The 14,631-nt window shown below is 33.8% G+C and overlaps 4 protein-coding genes across 7 annotated transcripts in view; 2 read left to right on the top strand and 2 right to left on the bottom strand.

Moving 5' to 3' along the window:
* The window catches only part of nvy (CBFA2/RUNX1 partner transcriptional co-repressor nervy), a 38,581-nt gene extending 32,332 nt beyond the window's left edge, over positions 1-6,249 (top strand). Inside the window, exons 7-12 of the mRNA XM_076412731.1 lie at positions 3,893-4,156; positions 5,026-5,179; positions 5,234-5,375; positions 5,430-5,530; positions 5,589-5,696; positions 5,748-6,249. Of these exons, the coding sequence (XP_076268846.1) occupies positions 3,893-4,156; positions 5,026-5,179; positions 5,234-5,375; positions 5,430-5,530; positions 5,589-5,696; positions 5,748-5,852 (874 nt within the window). The 3' untranslated portion in view covers positions 5,853-6,249. The remainder of the gene's footprint in view (positions 1-3,892; positions 4,157-5,025; positions 5,180-5,233; positions 5,376-5,429; positions 5,531-5,588; positions 5,697-5,747) is intronic.
* A 125-nt stretch (positions 6,250-6,374) lies between these two features.
* On the bottom strand, positions 6,375-8,456 carry LOC143201590 (uncharacterized). The gene is made up of 6 exons (XM_076412732.1): positions 8,224-8,456; positions 7,832-8,171; positions 7,666-7,780; positions 7,440-7,615; positions 7,171-7,390; positions 6,375-6,687 (listed from the first exon to the last, which is right to left on the bottom strand). Exons 1-6 carry the CDS (start codon positions 8,394-8,396, stop codon positions 6,497-6,499), a joined length of 1,215 nt encoding a protein of 404 aa, XP_076268847.1. The 5' UTR covers positions 8,397-8,456; the 3' UTR covers positions 6,375-6,496.
* Positions 8,457-9,510: 1,054 nt separating this feature from the next.
* Positions 9,511-12,396, bottom strand: LOC143201587 (UBX domain-containing protein 4). 3 transcript variants are annotated; one of them, XM_076412726.1, is made up of 8 exons: positions 12,210-12,396; positions 11,984-12,118; positions 11,761-11,910; positions 11,485-11,705; positions 11,197-11,430; positions 10,954-11,141; positions 10,624-10,893; positions 9,511-9,741 (listed from the first exon to the last, which is right to left on the bottom strand). In XM_076412726.1, exons 1-8 carry the CDS (start codon positions 12,289-12,291, stop codon positions 9,597-9,599), a joined length of 1,425 nt encoding a protein of 474 aa, XP_076268841.1. In that variant the 5' UTR covers positions 12,292-12,396; the 3' UTR covers positions 9,511-9,596. The 3 variants fall into 3 exon arrangements, with proteins under 3 accessions (XP_076268841.1, XP_076268840.1, XP_076268842.1); XM_076412725.1 differs by lacking the exon at positions 9,511-9,741 and adding an exon at positions 9,872-10,340; XM_076412727.1 differs by lacking the exons at positions 9,511-9,741; positions 11,197-11,430 and adding an exon at positions 9,872-10,340 and having other exon boundaries at positions 12,210-12,385.
* Positions 12,397-12,486: 90 nt separating this feature from the next.
* LOC143201586 (nucleolar protein 9) lies at positions 12,487-14,607 on the top strand. 2 transcript variants are annotated; one of them, XM_076412724.1, is made up of 5 exons: positions 12,487-12,554; positions 12,610-12,820; positions 12,879-13,726; positions 13,789-13,917; positions 13,976-14,607. In XM_076412724.1, the coding sequence occupies exons 2-5, from the start codon at positions 12,634-12,636 to the stop codon at positions 14,558-14,560; spliced, it is 1,749 nt and encodes a 582-aa protein (XP_076268839.1). In that variant the 5' UTR covers positions 12,487-12,554; positions 12,610-12,633; the 3' UTR covers positions 14,561-14,607. The 2 variants fall into 2 exon arrangements, with proteins under 2 accessions (XP_076268839.1, XP_076268838.1); XM_076412723.1 differs by having other exon boundaries at positions 12,495-12,820.
* The last annotated feature ends 24 nt before the right edge of the window (positions 14,608-14,631 follow it).

Genomic DNA, 14,631 nt, shown 5'->3' with positions numbered 1-14,631 from the left:
TTAAGTAATTATTATTTTTTAAATTCTGTAGAGTTTCAAATCAAGTTAACTAATATTGAACAGAAACCTGAAAGATTTTAAAGAAGATATGACATAGTTGTGACATTGACAGTGTCAGTTCACGAAGTAACATTAAATATTCATTAATAATTGTCAATGAACTGGTACTTCAGTGAGTATAATGGAGACTTGAAGGTTTGAAATGTTCTTATTAATTATTTTTGGACATGGTAATTATTTTTCTCATAATTCTATAAAGTATTAAATCAAGGTCAGCAAAATGATTTGATACATGTCATTGATCGACGTCTGATCGTTCTAGTCTGAAACACTTAAAAGAAAATTGAAACATTAAATATTTTTTAATAATTGTTAATAATTTAGCGTTTAGTATGTTCTTATAAATTAAGTAATTATTATTTTTTAAATTCTATAGACTTTCAAATCAAGTTAACTAATATTGAACAGAAACCTGAAAGATTTTAAAGAAGATATGACATAGTTGTGACATTGACAGTGTCAGTTCACGAAGTAACATTAAATATTCATTAATAATTGTCAATGAACTGGTACTTCAGTGAGTATAATGGAGACTTGAAGGTTTGAAATGTTCTTATTAATTATTTTTGGACATGTTAATCATTTTTTTTCATAATTCTATAAAGTATTAAATCAAATTCAGCAAAATGATTTGATACATGTCATTGATAGACGTCTAATCGTTCTAGTCTGAAACACTTAAAAGAAAATTGAACGTATTTGTGACATCGACAGTGGCCGTTTATAAAAAACATTAAATATTTTTTAATAATTGTTAATAATTTAGCGTTTAGAATGTTCTTATAAATTAAGTAATTATTATTTTTTAAATTCTGTAGAGTTTCAAATCAAGTTAACCGATATTGAACAGAAACCTGAAGGATTTTAAAGAAGATATGGCATAGTTGTGACGTTGACAATGTCAGTTCACGAAGTAACATTAAATATTCATTAATAATTGTCAATAAACTAGTACTTCAGTGAGTATAATGGAGACTTGAAGGTTAGAAATGTTCTTATTAATTATTTTTGGACATGGTAATTATTTTTTTCATAATTCTATAAAGTATTAAATCAAATTCAGCAAAATGATTTGATACATGTCATTGATAGACGTCTGATCGTTCTAGTCTGAAACACTTAAAAGAAAATTGAACGTATTTGTGACATTGACAGTGGCCGTTTATAAAAAACATTAAATATTTTTTAATAATTGTTAATAATTTAGCGTTTGGAATGTTCTTATAAATTAAGTAATTATTATTTTTTAAATTCTATAGAGTTTCAAATCAAGTTAACTAATATTGAACAGAAACCTGAAGGATTTTAAAGAAGATATGACATAGTTGTGACGTTGACAATGTCAGTTCACGAAGTAACATTAAATATTCATTAATAATTGTCAATAAACTAGTACTTCAGTGAGTATAATGGAGACTTGAAGGTTTGAAATGTTCTTATTAATTATTTTTGGACATGGTAATTATTTTTTTCATAATTCAATAAAGTATTAAATCAAATTCAGCAAAATGATTTGATACATGTCATTGATCGACGTCTGATCGTTCTAGTCTGAAACACTTAAAAGAAAATTGAACGTATTTGTGACATTGACAGTGGCCGTTTATAAAAAACATTAAATATTTTTTAATAATTGTTAATAATTTAGCGTTTAGAATGTTCTTATAAATTAAGTAATTATTATTTTTTAAATTCTGTAGAGTTTCAAATCAAGTTAACCGATATTGAACAGAAACCTGAAGGATTTTAAAGAAGATATGGCATAGTTGTGACGTTGACAATGTCAGTTCACGAAGTAACATTAAATATTCATTAATAATTGTCAATAAACTAGTACTTCAGTGAGTATAATGGAGACTTGAAGGTTTGAAATGTTCTTATTAATTATTTTTGGACATGGTAATTATTTTTTTCATAATTCAATAAAGTATTAAATCAAATTCAGCAAAATAATTTGATACATGTCATTGATCGACGTCTGATCGTTCTAGTCTGAAACACTTAAAAGAAAATTGAACGTATTTGTTACATTGACAGTGGCCGTTTATAAAAAATATTAAATATTTTTTAATAATTGTTAATAATTTAGCGTTTAGAATGTTCTTATAAATTAAGTAATTATTATTTTTTAAATTCTGTAGAGTTTCAAATCAAGTTAACTGATATTGAACAGAAACCTGAAGGATTTTAAAGAAGATATGGCATAGTTGTGACGTTGACAATGTCAGTTCACGAAGTAACATTAAATATTCATTAATAATTGTCAATAAACTAGTACTTCAGTGAGTATAATGGAGACTTGAAGGTTTGAAATGTTCTTATTAATTATTTTTGGACATGGTAATTATTTTTTTCATAATTCAATAAAGTATTAAATCAAATTCAGCAAAATAATTTGATACATGTCATTGATCGACGTCTGATCGTTCTAGTCTGAAACACTTAAAAGAAAATTGAACGTATTTGTTACATTGACAGTGGCCGTTTATAAAAAATATTAAATATTTTTTAATAATTGTTAATAATTTAGCGTTTAGAATGTTCTTATAAATTAAGTAATTATTATTTTTTAAATTCTGTAGAGTTTCAAATCAAGTTAACTGATATTGAACAGAAACCTGAAGGATTTTAAAGAAGATATGACATAGTTGTGACATTGACAGTGTCAGTTCACGAAGTAACATTAAATATTCATTAATAATGGTTAATATTTTGACAATCGGTATTTGAGCGAGTTGAATGGAGACTTGAAAGTTCGCAACGTTCTTAATATGTAACTTCTGACCTTGAATTAAACAATTATCATTCCGGATAAATCTCGGCCGTACATAAATCCCAAATCGAAGGCGGCGCTGTTCCTTGATATTTTCCTTCGGTGCGTTTTTCCGGGTCATCGATTAACATGACAGCAACAGCAGGAATTGCCGTTTTGCTGCGAAAATTTCAAAAGTTTACGTCAGCGCGGCCCGAGATGTAATTAAAAGGAGTGTGCCCTGCAAGTGACGTGGCGGCGGTGGTGGCGGCAGAGGAGGAGGAGGAGGAGGAGGAATGAGGCGCGGAGAGGTGGAGGAGGGCTGTGCGGCGGCTGCCAACAGATGGCGCGGGCACAAGTGTGAATTAAAGAGGGTGCACCTGTCGTTTCTCGAACCTCCTACGTTCGTAGGAGGCCGTTGTTTTGTATTAATTGAACATATTAAGAGGGTATTTACTAAAATCTCGTCGCGTCCTTTGGCAATACTAACCAATTTTTATACGATTAATTTACGTCCCACAAACATTCTATAGTCAGTTGAATAAAACAGTGGACCGCGTCATCTGAATTGATGACGTAAAAACGTCACAATGTTGCCGGATCAACTATGGGTTTTAGTTAATTTTTGGCTTTGATATAGAACAACATTCTAAACTAAATAAATAATTAACTAAAAATTAAACTGTTCAAATATAATTAAAATGAAATCAAATATAACTTATTTTAACATTGTAATACATCTAATGCATATATTATCGAAGGACTGGAACTACAATTAGTTATACAGTTGTTTTTTTGTTTTTGCATTATGAGTAAATAGTAGAGTAGATACAGGAGTGGTTCCAAGATAACTCATCGCAGAATCAAGTCAAGAGTTCATGCGAGATTAAATTTTCTTTCGAAAAAATACTACTCCAGCAATTTATTGTGCTCAATTGAGCTCAGTGGTAGCAATTTGCTCATCTTGTAAAATAGACTGAAATAAAACAGAAGGTCGAAAGCTCGTGAAATATGCAGGGATATTGTAGAAACCTACCGAAATGAGGTAATTCCATTAATCGAGCAATTTTATTGACACAGGGCGTATGAAAATGGTATTAATGGCAATCAGCACACCGCTGATGAGTACGTACCTCCAACGAAGCGGGCCACCCCGTTCTTGTTCAATCATCATCAAAACTTTTTCCTGCCGAGTGTCCAGACCGGGAATTTATTTGATTACCAAGCCGCGGCGCAGTCCAACATAAAAATCGAAGACTCCATGTCCAGCAGGGGTGACGAGGAATGGAGAAATATACACGTCATGCTGAACTGTATACTATCCATGGTGGAAAAAACCAAAAGGTAAGTTCTGTTACTTACTGAAATATGTTTCCGCCTATTTTAAAGTAGCCAACATTAATATTAGAGTGTTGTTGGGAAAAATTACTTTATTTTTCAGTAATATATCCTCCAAATTCAGTAAACTTGTTCTAACAATCGTCTATAAACTGATTACCATCAATATCTTGGTAGTTTTGAACGGTAGTAAAGCATGAAAATACTTTAACATAAATAGATTTTTTGAGGCATGGAAAGCGTCAGAACTTAAAGGGAGCTAAACTTGGGAGGATTGCTGATACTAACTTGCTTTGGAGTTAGATATTCGGGTTCGTACCACTCTGGTATCTTGTTTTAGTTCAGGTTCGTGATGATATTGCCACTTATTGCAAATTGCCGCACAGTGCTCTTTGTTTTATTATATATTTGTATGTACATATCCTTCATATGCATTCCACTCAAGACTTGTACCGCCAAGTTTGAAGATAAGACACACATTTTGGAAACGAATTCCTAGTTTCAGTGCGTGACAACAAATGTCCACCTTTTTTTTCACTGTTGGAGGTAATATTGACTCTAGTTTTTTTCTACGAAGGCCACAGCCACATTTGATTAACAAAACTTGCCAAAATTATTTCAACAAACTGTTTACTAAACCAAGTTCCAAGATCTGACATTATAATGTCACTGAATTATTTTCTTGGAAAGTTGGATTGATCAATTCAGTTTCCCCAAAGATAGAGTTGTGATATCAATGATAGTTTTTTCAATGATTTTAAATTTGATTTATATGAATTTTTATTAAAAATCACCGGTTTAGTCGCACAAAGGCTGAATCATACTTGTACAACTGTCGAACGTTCAAAGAATCGAAACCCAAGTCCATTTTTCAGGGCTCTGACCATCTTGCAACAACGTAACCCTGGCGTACCTCAAGACCCAACAGCCGAATGGCTTAAGAAGCAGGACTTGAGCCAAGACCTGAAAAAGGCGGCTAACGATATTCTGAGTGCTGCTGTGCGGGCTGCTGAGGAACGTGTCGCTGAGGTATGAAAGCTGCCGGTCGTCCAATCTCGGACTAACATTAATTTTATCGTCCAGGTACGCAGGAAAGCTGAGGAGGCTGTTGGTGACGTTAAAAGGCAAGCTGTCTTGGAATTACAGCGAGCAGTAGCTGCTGCCGAAGCTCGGGCTGGTGAATTACTGGCGGCCGAACGTGCCAGAGTGGAGAAGGTTCTCGGAGGTACCACGCAACAAACCTCCACCGCTAGAATTGATCAATTAACATTATTTTCAGAAACCAGAAAACAGACAGACGATTCTTCTAGCGGGAACCACGCGGATTTCGGCGATAACAGTCAGTCTCCCTCGAGTCAGCCAGCGCCCTCGCAACAAAACGTCAGTACCATGTTCAATAATAAATCAAATTCCCTCAATATTACTTAATCATTTTCAGGCTTGTTGGAACTGTGGCAGAAAAGCTCACGATACTTGCTCAGGATGTAGCCTAGCACGGTACTGCGGACCGTTCTGTCAGCACAAAGATTGGGAAAATCATCATCAGGTAAAAAAATGCCCGATTTTTTTTTAATACAACTAAAAATATTTAAATTAGGTATGCAACAAGGATAAAAGACCAGCTCTGGCAACAACGCCCGTCGTGTCATCCGTAGCGGCACCGGTGGCACCGCCAGCGGCCGATGCTCGAATCAAAAAGTGACACGTGAGGAAAGGTCGCAAATATAGGAAATTTTACTGATAGGGGGCGAGCTTCGGCCGAACAAAACTAAACAATGTCAGCAATATGAAGCAACCACTCAAGATTTAAGGAAATATTCTAGTCATTTTGAACGTTTATCATGTAGTATTTTTAATAATAAGAATAATATTTAATACAATCGTACGTAAATGGGCGTAAATTAAGATCTACATCGTTGTGTTTCGGGTTTTTGCTCTCGCATTATCAGACCGTTTCTATTTCGAAAATAAGGAAGACCTAACGTACCTAGTGATATGGTTTTTTTAAACTAATTTTTGAGGTCCCACAAATCTCCGATATTTTCGTAGATTCTAGTGTTGTATTATATCTAAGTTTTTTGTTGTTAATAAATGTTTACTATTAATAGTGTTATTGTTCCCATTATCTCTGCTAACAAGAAATCTTGTTATTGATTTATTATTTTAAAAGATTTGACGTCTATGACATTTGAAACTGTCAAATCTATTAGTGACAATTAATATATTTACGGTAAGTAGTTTTTTATTAATCTGTTCATGGCTATTTTGAATATATATAAATATTGAACAATATTTACTACATTGATTTATTTTAATGCTATATTGGCACAATATAAATGACACTCATTAATCAAGGATGCCAAAACTGTCATAATAAGGAAGCAGGTGTTCCATATGCTTCCTGTAGCGCTCGTTATTATAAGCATGGTATCTAAAACCGTCCTTGCCCGTGTCCTTGATGATATTTTCAAAAGAAGCATCAACTCGGCCAGCTTCCACCTTCACAAAAGCCAAAACAGTAGCGGCTCCCATTAATCCTAGGGAAAAAACGAATTTCGTAAAGTTACTGATTGGTTTTGACGGGTTTTGACAACTGAATTGTCAAATTTGTAAACAAAGTATAACTTTGCTGTGTTGTCAGGTTTACTTTATTTACGCTAGATCGAATGTTTTTAAAGAATTGACAAACTTTTTCATATCACCAATATTATATTATATCAAACTTTCTGATATATCAAAAAAATACTTTTGCGTAATTATAAAGCTTTCAGTTTTCTATACCTTGATATTTTGAGCAAATATATACTTTGAAATTATACTTATAGAAAAGCGAAAAAGTTTCAAAAACACGATATAAATATAGAATAGCGATAAAATGAGGATATTGTAGTTTAATTCTACTTAAGACACTTAAGACTTTTATGGATATGCTTAAATTTGGACTAGATTTTTAACGAGATATCTGAATGGTTTAAAAACGAACTTATGGCAAATAAAAAATCTAAATTCATATCTCTTACCATAGAATGCTCTGTAGTTATAGTCCCGTTTAAATTGTTCTCTTGTAGGGACCCTCTCAAGAGAATATTGCATTTTAGCCAAATTCGCAAGCAGCTGGGCATAATAATGATCCAATATAATGTCAATATGATCTAGTTTCACTTGGATTTTTGTGCTAGTGGCTATGAAATAATGGAGATCAATTGCGGGACTGGTAAATATATTCATTTGGAAATCAATCTGGAAGAAACAACGTTATCAATGAAGTCTAAAAGCTCCAAAAACCTACAAAACGCATGTCTCTTAATTTTCTGTCCGGATAATAAGAGAACATCATATTGTTCACCCACAAATCACCGTGATTCAGGACATTGAAGCCGCCCAGACGGCGTTTCTGGGCATTGAAGCCCCGTTGTAGAGCTTGCTCACCCAAAGCCTTTAATTTGTAACCGTATTTCTCGAAACCTATTAATTTATTGTGTTAATTCTTACTACGATACTTGAGAGCAACATACCAGGCCACCTAGAACAAGCATCTATCAATCCCGCGTAACCAGCCTCCACCCACTGTCTGGTTAGAGGTTTGTCGCTATACAAACCCTCGGAAAACAGCTTAACCAATGAAGGATCCTAAAAAGACGCTTTTTAATGATTTGAAGAAAACACGCACAATCTGGCAACCTTCTCGTACATGATGACCGAGGCGGCGTGCATCTGCGCCATCTTCTCGACAACCAGGAAACAGTGTTCCAGATCGAATCCAATCTGCCGGGGAAGTACGTCAAAACCCAACGTTGTCAGATCCTCCAGAATTATTATGGAGTGGGGGTTAAGTGACGTGTACAGGCATTTTGAGGAAAGGGTATAATAGTCTCCCAAAATTTCGTACATAGCCGGAAAGGTTTTAGCGAACATTTCGATTTCCTTTTCGAAAAGATTCAGTTTCTTCGCCAAATCTTCTTTAACTCCGCCTTCCTCATTCCCACATTTGACTATAACGGACACGGTTTCTGTTTTTGAGCTGAAAATAGCGGTGAAGTTGAGAAATAAGTACGGTAATCGATCTAACTTACTGTTTGCCACTTTTGTAGTACACTGTGGTTCGAAACAAATCACTAGTATAGTTCTCACCGACGGGTATGGCATCCTGAGTGTTCAGAGCCGTAACCTCCACGTCAGGGTTCTTAAAGAAGGCCCTCAGCGCGTCTTTAAACAGGTCATTTGTGAACCAAATTGGTACCTTCATCTTATAATCTCGCGTGGGCGCCTATATGGAGGTACTGAGACTGTAATGCGATAAAAACTCGTGTGCGTCCTGCTTTAAATGAAAAATTTCCACTGTCTTGCATGATAATTATAAAGAATTTCGTATTTTGAACAATCGAATACAAATACTTTACTTTATCAGCTCAAATTATAGCTAGGAAGTTATATCTGATTGATGCAAATATAAATTACTATTGTTCAGCAATTATAAATACCATATTTACATTTTGAGTCCAATGATTTGATTGAACAGTTTAATATTTGGTTTTGTTCCTTATATGTTATTATCGAATCATAACAAAACATAGTATTATTATACCATATGGGGAGATATATACTCAATTTTAAACAATAATGAAAACATAAATATTATTTCTTCTTTATATGAATATTATCATAGTTGTCCTCAAAATATTAAAGAATAAAATACTGTTTTTAGAACTATTTCCAACATTTGGCAATGATGATGATGGTGCATGGACATGTTTTTTTTATAAATTAAGAACAGCTTCTAATACGGTAATAAAATTATTAATAAATTATTTATATTAGTAGTATAAATTTAATCTAATGTGAATTTTGTTAATGAATTCATCTCTATTTTATTCATTACAACCTTCATTTTTGATTTCCATAAATTTGGCAATGATGCATTCAGTCATTCCTCCTTTGACAGATGACAAATTGACATACTAGACGGTACTGACGGAAATAAACTAAAGTTAATTCTCATATGTTTACTAAACATTTAAACCAATAATGCCAGTATATATTTCATTTAGTTACTTTATTATATTAATTTTCAGAGATTTGGTTAAGGTTCATTTGGTCTAGCCCACTGTCAAAATAACGTTATCAATATGTTGAGAATATATTTGTTTTACCCTAAAATATCAAAAATAAGAAGTTTAAGACAGTTCTATGTTAACTCTGAAAGTTAGTTTATTAATAACAAAACTATATATAAGATTTTTTTTTTCTTATTAATAAGTCATGATATTTCAAGATGTATTTACTGATCCTTCCCAACAAATGTTGGGAAGTTGTGTAAATACTCCGAAAAATCAAGATTTTTTGGAGTTAATGAAACATCATTTTATATATTGGTTATTTATTTGTAATCTGTAAGGGAATCAGGCAAAATAAAGGTGACTGGAATAATTGTAACTAAGAAATCGAATTACATCTGCTGGGTGGAGTTACCATTCCAGGTGTTGTTGTCATCGTCATCCTTCTTCAGGTCCCCCAGTCTGCGGATGTTACCTTGCTTCTTCACCGTGGTGGGGTCGGAAAGTTTTTTCGGCGGAGATGGAGGTTCTTGCTTACTGAAAAACGTTGTAGTTATTGCGTATAATGGAAATTCAATTCAATTAATCGTGTTAAAGTTAACTTAAAAAGCTGGAGAAAAAAAAACAGACAGGAGGGTCCGGTATGTTTTGAGGAATGAAACTATCGTTTAACGTTTAAAAAATATTTTATTAATCATTATTAAACATAAAAGACAAGAATTGTAATAAAAAAAAACACCTCTAAGAACCTTTAATATCAGTAATCTAAAGTTTATAGTGTGAGTTATAGTATGTAATGAAATATTGCGGTTTATCTGTAGCGTTGGATCGTGGATCTGAGTTGGTATGAGTCGGCGCCTTGAAAACGCGTAACTTCTCTTCGGTTCTTGACGAAGACGAAGGTGGGCATCGCGGACACGCTGTACTCCCTCGAAATGTCCCCGTTCTGGTCCACGTCGACCTTAAGGAATAGCACGTTGGAGAACTCCTTCGCCATCCTGTCCAATTCGGGCGCGATCATCTTGCACGGCCCGCACCAGGTGGCAAAGAAATCGATCACCACCAGCTTCGTTCCTGCCGCCTTGAGACGATTATCCAGGTCGTATTTACTTCGGATGTGGATGACTGAGTTGGCCCTGGAACATACCGATCGTCTTATCTTCGCAACGACACGATGTTAAGCTTCAAATGGTACTAAATTCGTGTTAAATTCGGGTGTACTAAAAGTGATTACCGAAGTTACCATTTCAAGCTTACTTAGGACATTATTTCATAGTTTCTTACCTGCTTGATAACAGAAAAGAGCAAATGATATTTCACTTTTCGTACACCGATATTAACAGCGGAAAAATCATAAAAATTAGAGGAAAAAAAAACACTATGTCGCCAAGGAACACTATTTTAACTACAGGGACTCACCTGCTTCCACCACTATAGCCTCCACTGGTGGATGGGGCGCTACCATCACCCCCTGCTGTACCAGGACTACCAAATCCCAAGAAGGCTTTAATAAAATTTAAAATTCCCAACAAGGGTGTAAGCAGGGTCCACACAAAACCAAACAAACCTCCTTGTCCAGTATTGGTTGATACAGTACCATTGTTAATGGGCAGAACAAGTATAACTGCATTTGGTGTTAGATTAAGGTCAGTCAAAGTATCATTGTAATCTTTTTCAGCAAACTGTCTCCTGGAACAATGAACCCAATAAAATCAGAATACAAAATATTCTATGTCCACAATGGAATACCTGGGAAATGTTGTGGATAAAGTGAACTTATTCAAAGGCAACTTCAACTCAGATTTCAGATAATTTAAGACTGATTGTAACTTATCTGTGCTAGCAAAGTCCTGGGTTTTTGTTGAACCATCTGGCAATTTAAACTGTAGGACTGCTGTCCTAGGGTCTGATCGGTTCACTGAGGGCCCAGGGGTTGCCTGAAAAGTAAAAAATAAAGCAGACCGTGCTAAAACAAAAACAAACATTGACTACTTCTTGCTCTTTTAATGTGGGGGTAGAGGATGCCACTGGTTGGAATCTTGCAGCTCTATCAGCTTTATCCTGAGCAATTTGAGCTAATACTCTTTCTCTTGCTTCCCTTTCTTGTTTTTTCTCTTTTTCACGCTCCTCCATCAGTTGCTTTAGTTCCTGATCCTCTTGCCATTTCTTCATTTTCTGCACTTCCTGACCTACCTTCCTTCTTTCTATCTCTTTTAATCTTTCAGTCTGACAAAATTACAAAACATACATATTCCCATACTAAATATTGTTTCACCTCACCTCTTTCTCCTCCTTCTCTTTTTCCAATCTCTTAGCCTCAAGTAATTGTTTGGCTTTTTCTATTTTTTCTTCTGTGGTTGGTGCTGAGCCTTCACCTTCTGTGCTTGTAGATGGAGCACTTGGTTGGGTATCTTTTTTAATGGTACAGACCCCATTTTCACATACAACATTATCAGGTTTTGCAGATGAAGATTGTTCAGTATCAATAAAACTTTGTGATACTAAAATCACCATTTAGAATTTATCAGAATATTATTCAAAATGTATATGAAATACCTGCACTATTGCTTGTATTGATTCCTGATTTGACCAAAACATCATCTAATTGTGTTATTAAAGTACCTGAGTCTGAGGCCTCTGTTACAATTTTTAATGGTGAACCATTTTTACCAATAAAATATATTGAAGGTACAGGTGTTTGTTTATCTAGAGTCATATTAAGGATATATAAGCATTACAGTGAAAAGTCAACCTAATATAATGGTTATAAAGAGGATACATAATGCACTAAACTGTTGATGAGGCACTGAATCTGCTTCTACCTTAATAGCTACAAAGTTGTCACCGCCTAACATTGATTCTACATCAGGCAATTCAAGTAACGTGGATATATGTTGTGACTTTTCATCTTTTCCTATAAATATTCAATTGATATAGTGACTCACTAAATCGATAGCTATTTAAATAGAGATTAAATATCATCATTTCTGACATCTATTCTCTACCTTCAATATATATAACAAAGATTGCTCCTTTAGTCTTTGATGCGGCGACTGCCTCGGCAATTCCACCCGCGTACCACTTCATATTTTTTCTTTATAAGCTACTTCCGAAAATATATTTTATTGTAATTTTTAAAATGACGTAGCCTTTACTCGTTCTGACATTTATTGCAGATTATTCAATAAATTGAAGTTAGCTAGTAAATTCTAAAATATACGTGACCCAGATCAAAAAACTTATCATGACTTACGTCGTAACTAATTTTATCACGTAACTTCACCTAACACTTAACCTTAACTTTTATTTATTTTCTAGTGTGTTCATGGTGTGTTCTAAGGAATTAAATTGTAAGAGAGGAAGTTACATAGCGTTGAGTGTAACAATATTTCATAATTGTTATAGTTCATTGTGTTTGTAAGTTAAAAAATGTCAGAAGCTGTTACTACGAAACCATATAAAAGAAAACGCAAGAAGACTTTTTTATCGAATGCTAGAAAATATGCTAAAAGGGGATATTATGGAAGAGGATCTCATATGGATGCTGATACTTATCAATATTTTGTCAGGATTTTGGAAGTCTTTAAACAAGGATTTGAAAATGACGAAGAAAAAGGTTGGTATATTGATAAATTAATAGCAATTAAAATATATTGTTGAAATTGTTTTTTCAGCAATATTTGTAGGAAATGTTTTTGAGCAAACTGAAAATAAAGAAATTGACTGCTCTTGTAATCAAGTTGGCTGTAGAGTAATTGAAATGCTTTTACCATTTGCCAATGATCATGTTATTCAAAGATTTATAACTAAATTTAATGAAGACATAAGACCTCTGAGTAAAGACAGGTTTGCTAGTTTTGTACTGCAAACATTGGTGAGGATATCTGCTACAAAGTTCTTTGATACTAACACCATTGTAGAACAGAAAGAAAATTACAAATCGTTTTGCATTAAAACCAGTAAATTTTTATTAAATAACTTGGAAGACTATATTTGGGATAATTTTGGTAATAGAATAATTAGGACATGCTTATGTAGTTTAATGCAAGTGCCTGAAGAGGAAAATATTACAAAACCCCTAGAAGATATTAAATGTGAAGCTGGTTTGGAGATTCCAGATGAATTTATTGAAATTGTTCAAGAATATGGTCAAAGGTTAATAGTATGGCCACAGTTTAATGAGCTGTGCAACTTGGAACTAACCTCTGGTTTTTTACAAGTCTTACTAAGAGTTTTAAAAAAGGCTGATTCAAAACTCTTGAAGGCTTATTTAGAGAAATTGTTGAGTGGATGTTTTGTGAGTGATACTGTGGATCAGGAAAACTCAAAGAACCTGCCACCCGGTTTTATGTCAAAGAGCTTGTTAATGTTAGTAGAAACCTTCATTCAAGTAGCAGGAAAGAAAATGTTTAAGAAAAATTTAGAAACAATGTTCAAGGGGAGAATGTTGAAACTTGCATTGTTAAAGAGCACACATTTCTCTGTGCAAAAAGTTATGAAATTTTGTAATAACAAGGAACAGGTAACTAGATTTTTATAATGTTAGTGTTTCCTTAATGTAACATATTTTAATTTTTTTGCTAGTTTGATCCATTATTTGATGAATTGTGTGATCATTTAGGTGAAATAATTCAGAAAGGGCATTCCTCAGTTGTTTTAGCTTTAGCTCAATCTTGTCAGCGTTTATCCACCAAACAAGGTACTTTTATACAGGTAATTATTTTACAATATTCGTATATTTATTTAAGTACATATGATTTTCATTTTGTAGAGTTTGATAAAAGCCTTAAACTGTTCTGACTGCGAAGAGTATTTTGCGATATCATGTTGTCGCTTGCTACCATATGATAAACAAAATATGCCCAGTAATGATGGTCTTCAAAAGGAGAAACTGAGTTTGCAGGGATCTCTCCTCCTTCAGACTATGTTAAACTTCAACAAACCAATCAAGATAGTTAATAGCTTACTCAGCATGGACACCAATGATTTAAAAGGTTTATTTTCAAATCCCATGGGTAGTCATATCGTGGATTCATATGTAAAAGCCACATATGTTGGCGAGAAGAGCCGCGAGAAGCTTGCCAGAAAGATGCAGGGCACATATCAGGAATTGGCAGCTTCTAAATATGGCTCCAGATCATTTGAAGCTATATGGAGTGTGGCTAATATGAAGGCTAAGCTCCATATTATGGAAGAGCTATCTAACAAGGATGGGTCTTGGTCGAATAGCGAGCACGGTAAAATAATTGCTGCCAAGATCAATTTGGCATTGTACAAACGGAACAAGGAAAATTGGAAGACCAGTTTCAACAAGGGTTTAAATGTAACGAAAGTATTGGAGGATATTTTAAATTAGATATATGAAAATATATTTTTATAAACAATAAAATTTGCTGTTCATTATTGTTTTGTTCTTATTTCCAAAGA

The sequence above is a fragment of the Rhynchophorus ferrugineus genome, unplaced genomic scaffold (genome assembly GCF_030347505.1).
Source record: "Rhynchophorus ferrugineus isolate W39M unplaced genomic scaffold, kcgeb_rfMv2 rfM8, whole genome shotgun sequence".
In the NCBI taxonomy this organism is placed as follows: domain Eukaryota; kingdom Metazoa; phylum Arthropoda; class Insecta; order Coleoptera; family Curculionidae; genus Rhynchophorus; species Rhynchophorus ferrugineus.
The sequence above is the reverse complement of the archived record's forward strand: the minus strand, read 5'-3'. Positions and strand labels throughout refer to the sequence as shown.

What these genes read in the sequence shown, in the direction of transcription:
- LOC143201590 (XM_076412732.1), bottom strand. Translation starts at nt 8,396, where the DNA reads ATGAAGGTACCAATTTGGTTCACAAATGACCTGTTTAAAGACGCGCTG. An exon ending in AATTAAGAGACATGCGTTTT is followed by an intron (nt 7,391 to 7,439) that starts GTAGGTTTTTGG and finishes TGTTTCTTCCAG; the next exon opens with ATTGATTTCCAAATGAATAT. An exon ending in TAACTACAGAGCATTCTATG is followed by an intron (nt 6,688 to 7,170) that starts GTAAGAGATATG and finishes TTTTTTCCCTAG; the next exon opens with GATTAATGGGAGCCGCTACT.
- LOC143201587 (XM_076412725.1), bottom strand. Translation starts at nt 12,291, where the DNA reads ATGAAGTGGTACGCGGGTGGAATTGCCGAGGCAGTCGCCGCATCAAAG. An exon ending in AAGAGAAGGAGGAGAAAGAG is followed by an intron (nt 11,431 to 11,484) that starts GTGAGGTGAAAC and finishes TAATTTTGTCAG; the next exon opens with ACTGAAAGATTAAAAGAGAT. An exon ending in GGCTATAGTGGTGGAAGCAG is followed by an intron (nt 10,341 to 10,623) that starts GTGAGTCCCTGT and finishes GGTATGTTCCAG; the next exon opens with GGCCAACTCAGTCATCCACA.
- LOC143201586 (XM_076412724.1), top strand. Translation starts at nt 12,634, where the DNA reads ATGTCAGAAGCTGTTACTACGAAACCATATAAAAGAAAACGCAAGAAG. An exon ending in TTTGTAATAACAAGGAACAG is followed by an intron (nt 13,727 to 13,788) that starts GTAACTAGATTT and finishes TTTTTTTGCTAG; the next exon opens with TTTGATCCATTATTTGATGA. An exon ending in AACAAGGTACTTTTATACAG is followed by an intron (nt 13,918 to 13,975) that starts GTAATTATTTTA and finishes TTCATTTTGTAG; the next exon opens with AGTTTGATAAAAGCCTTAAA.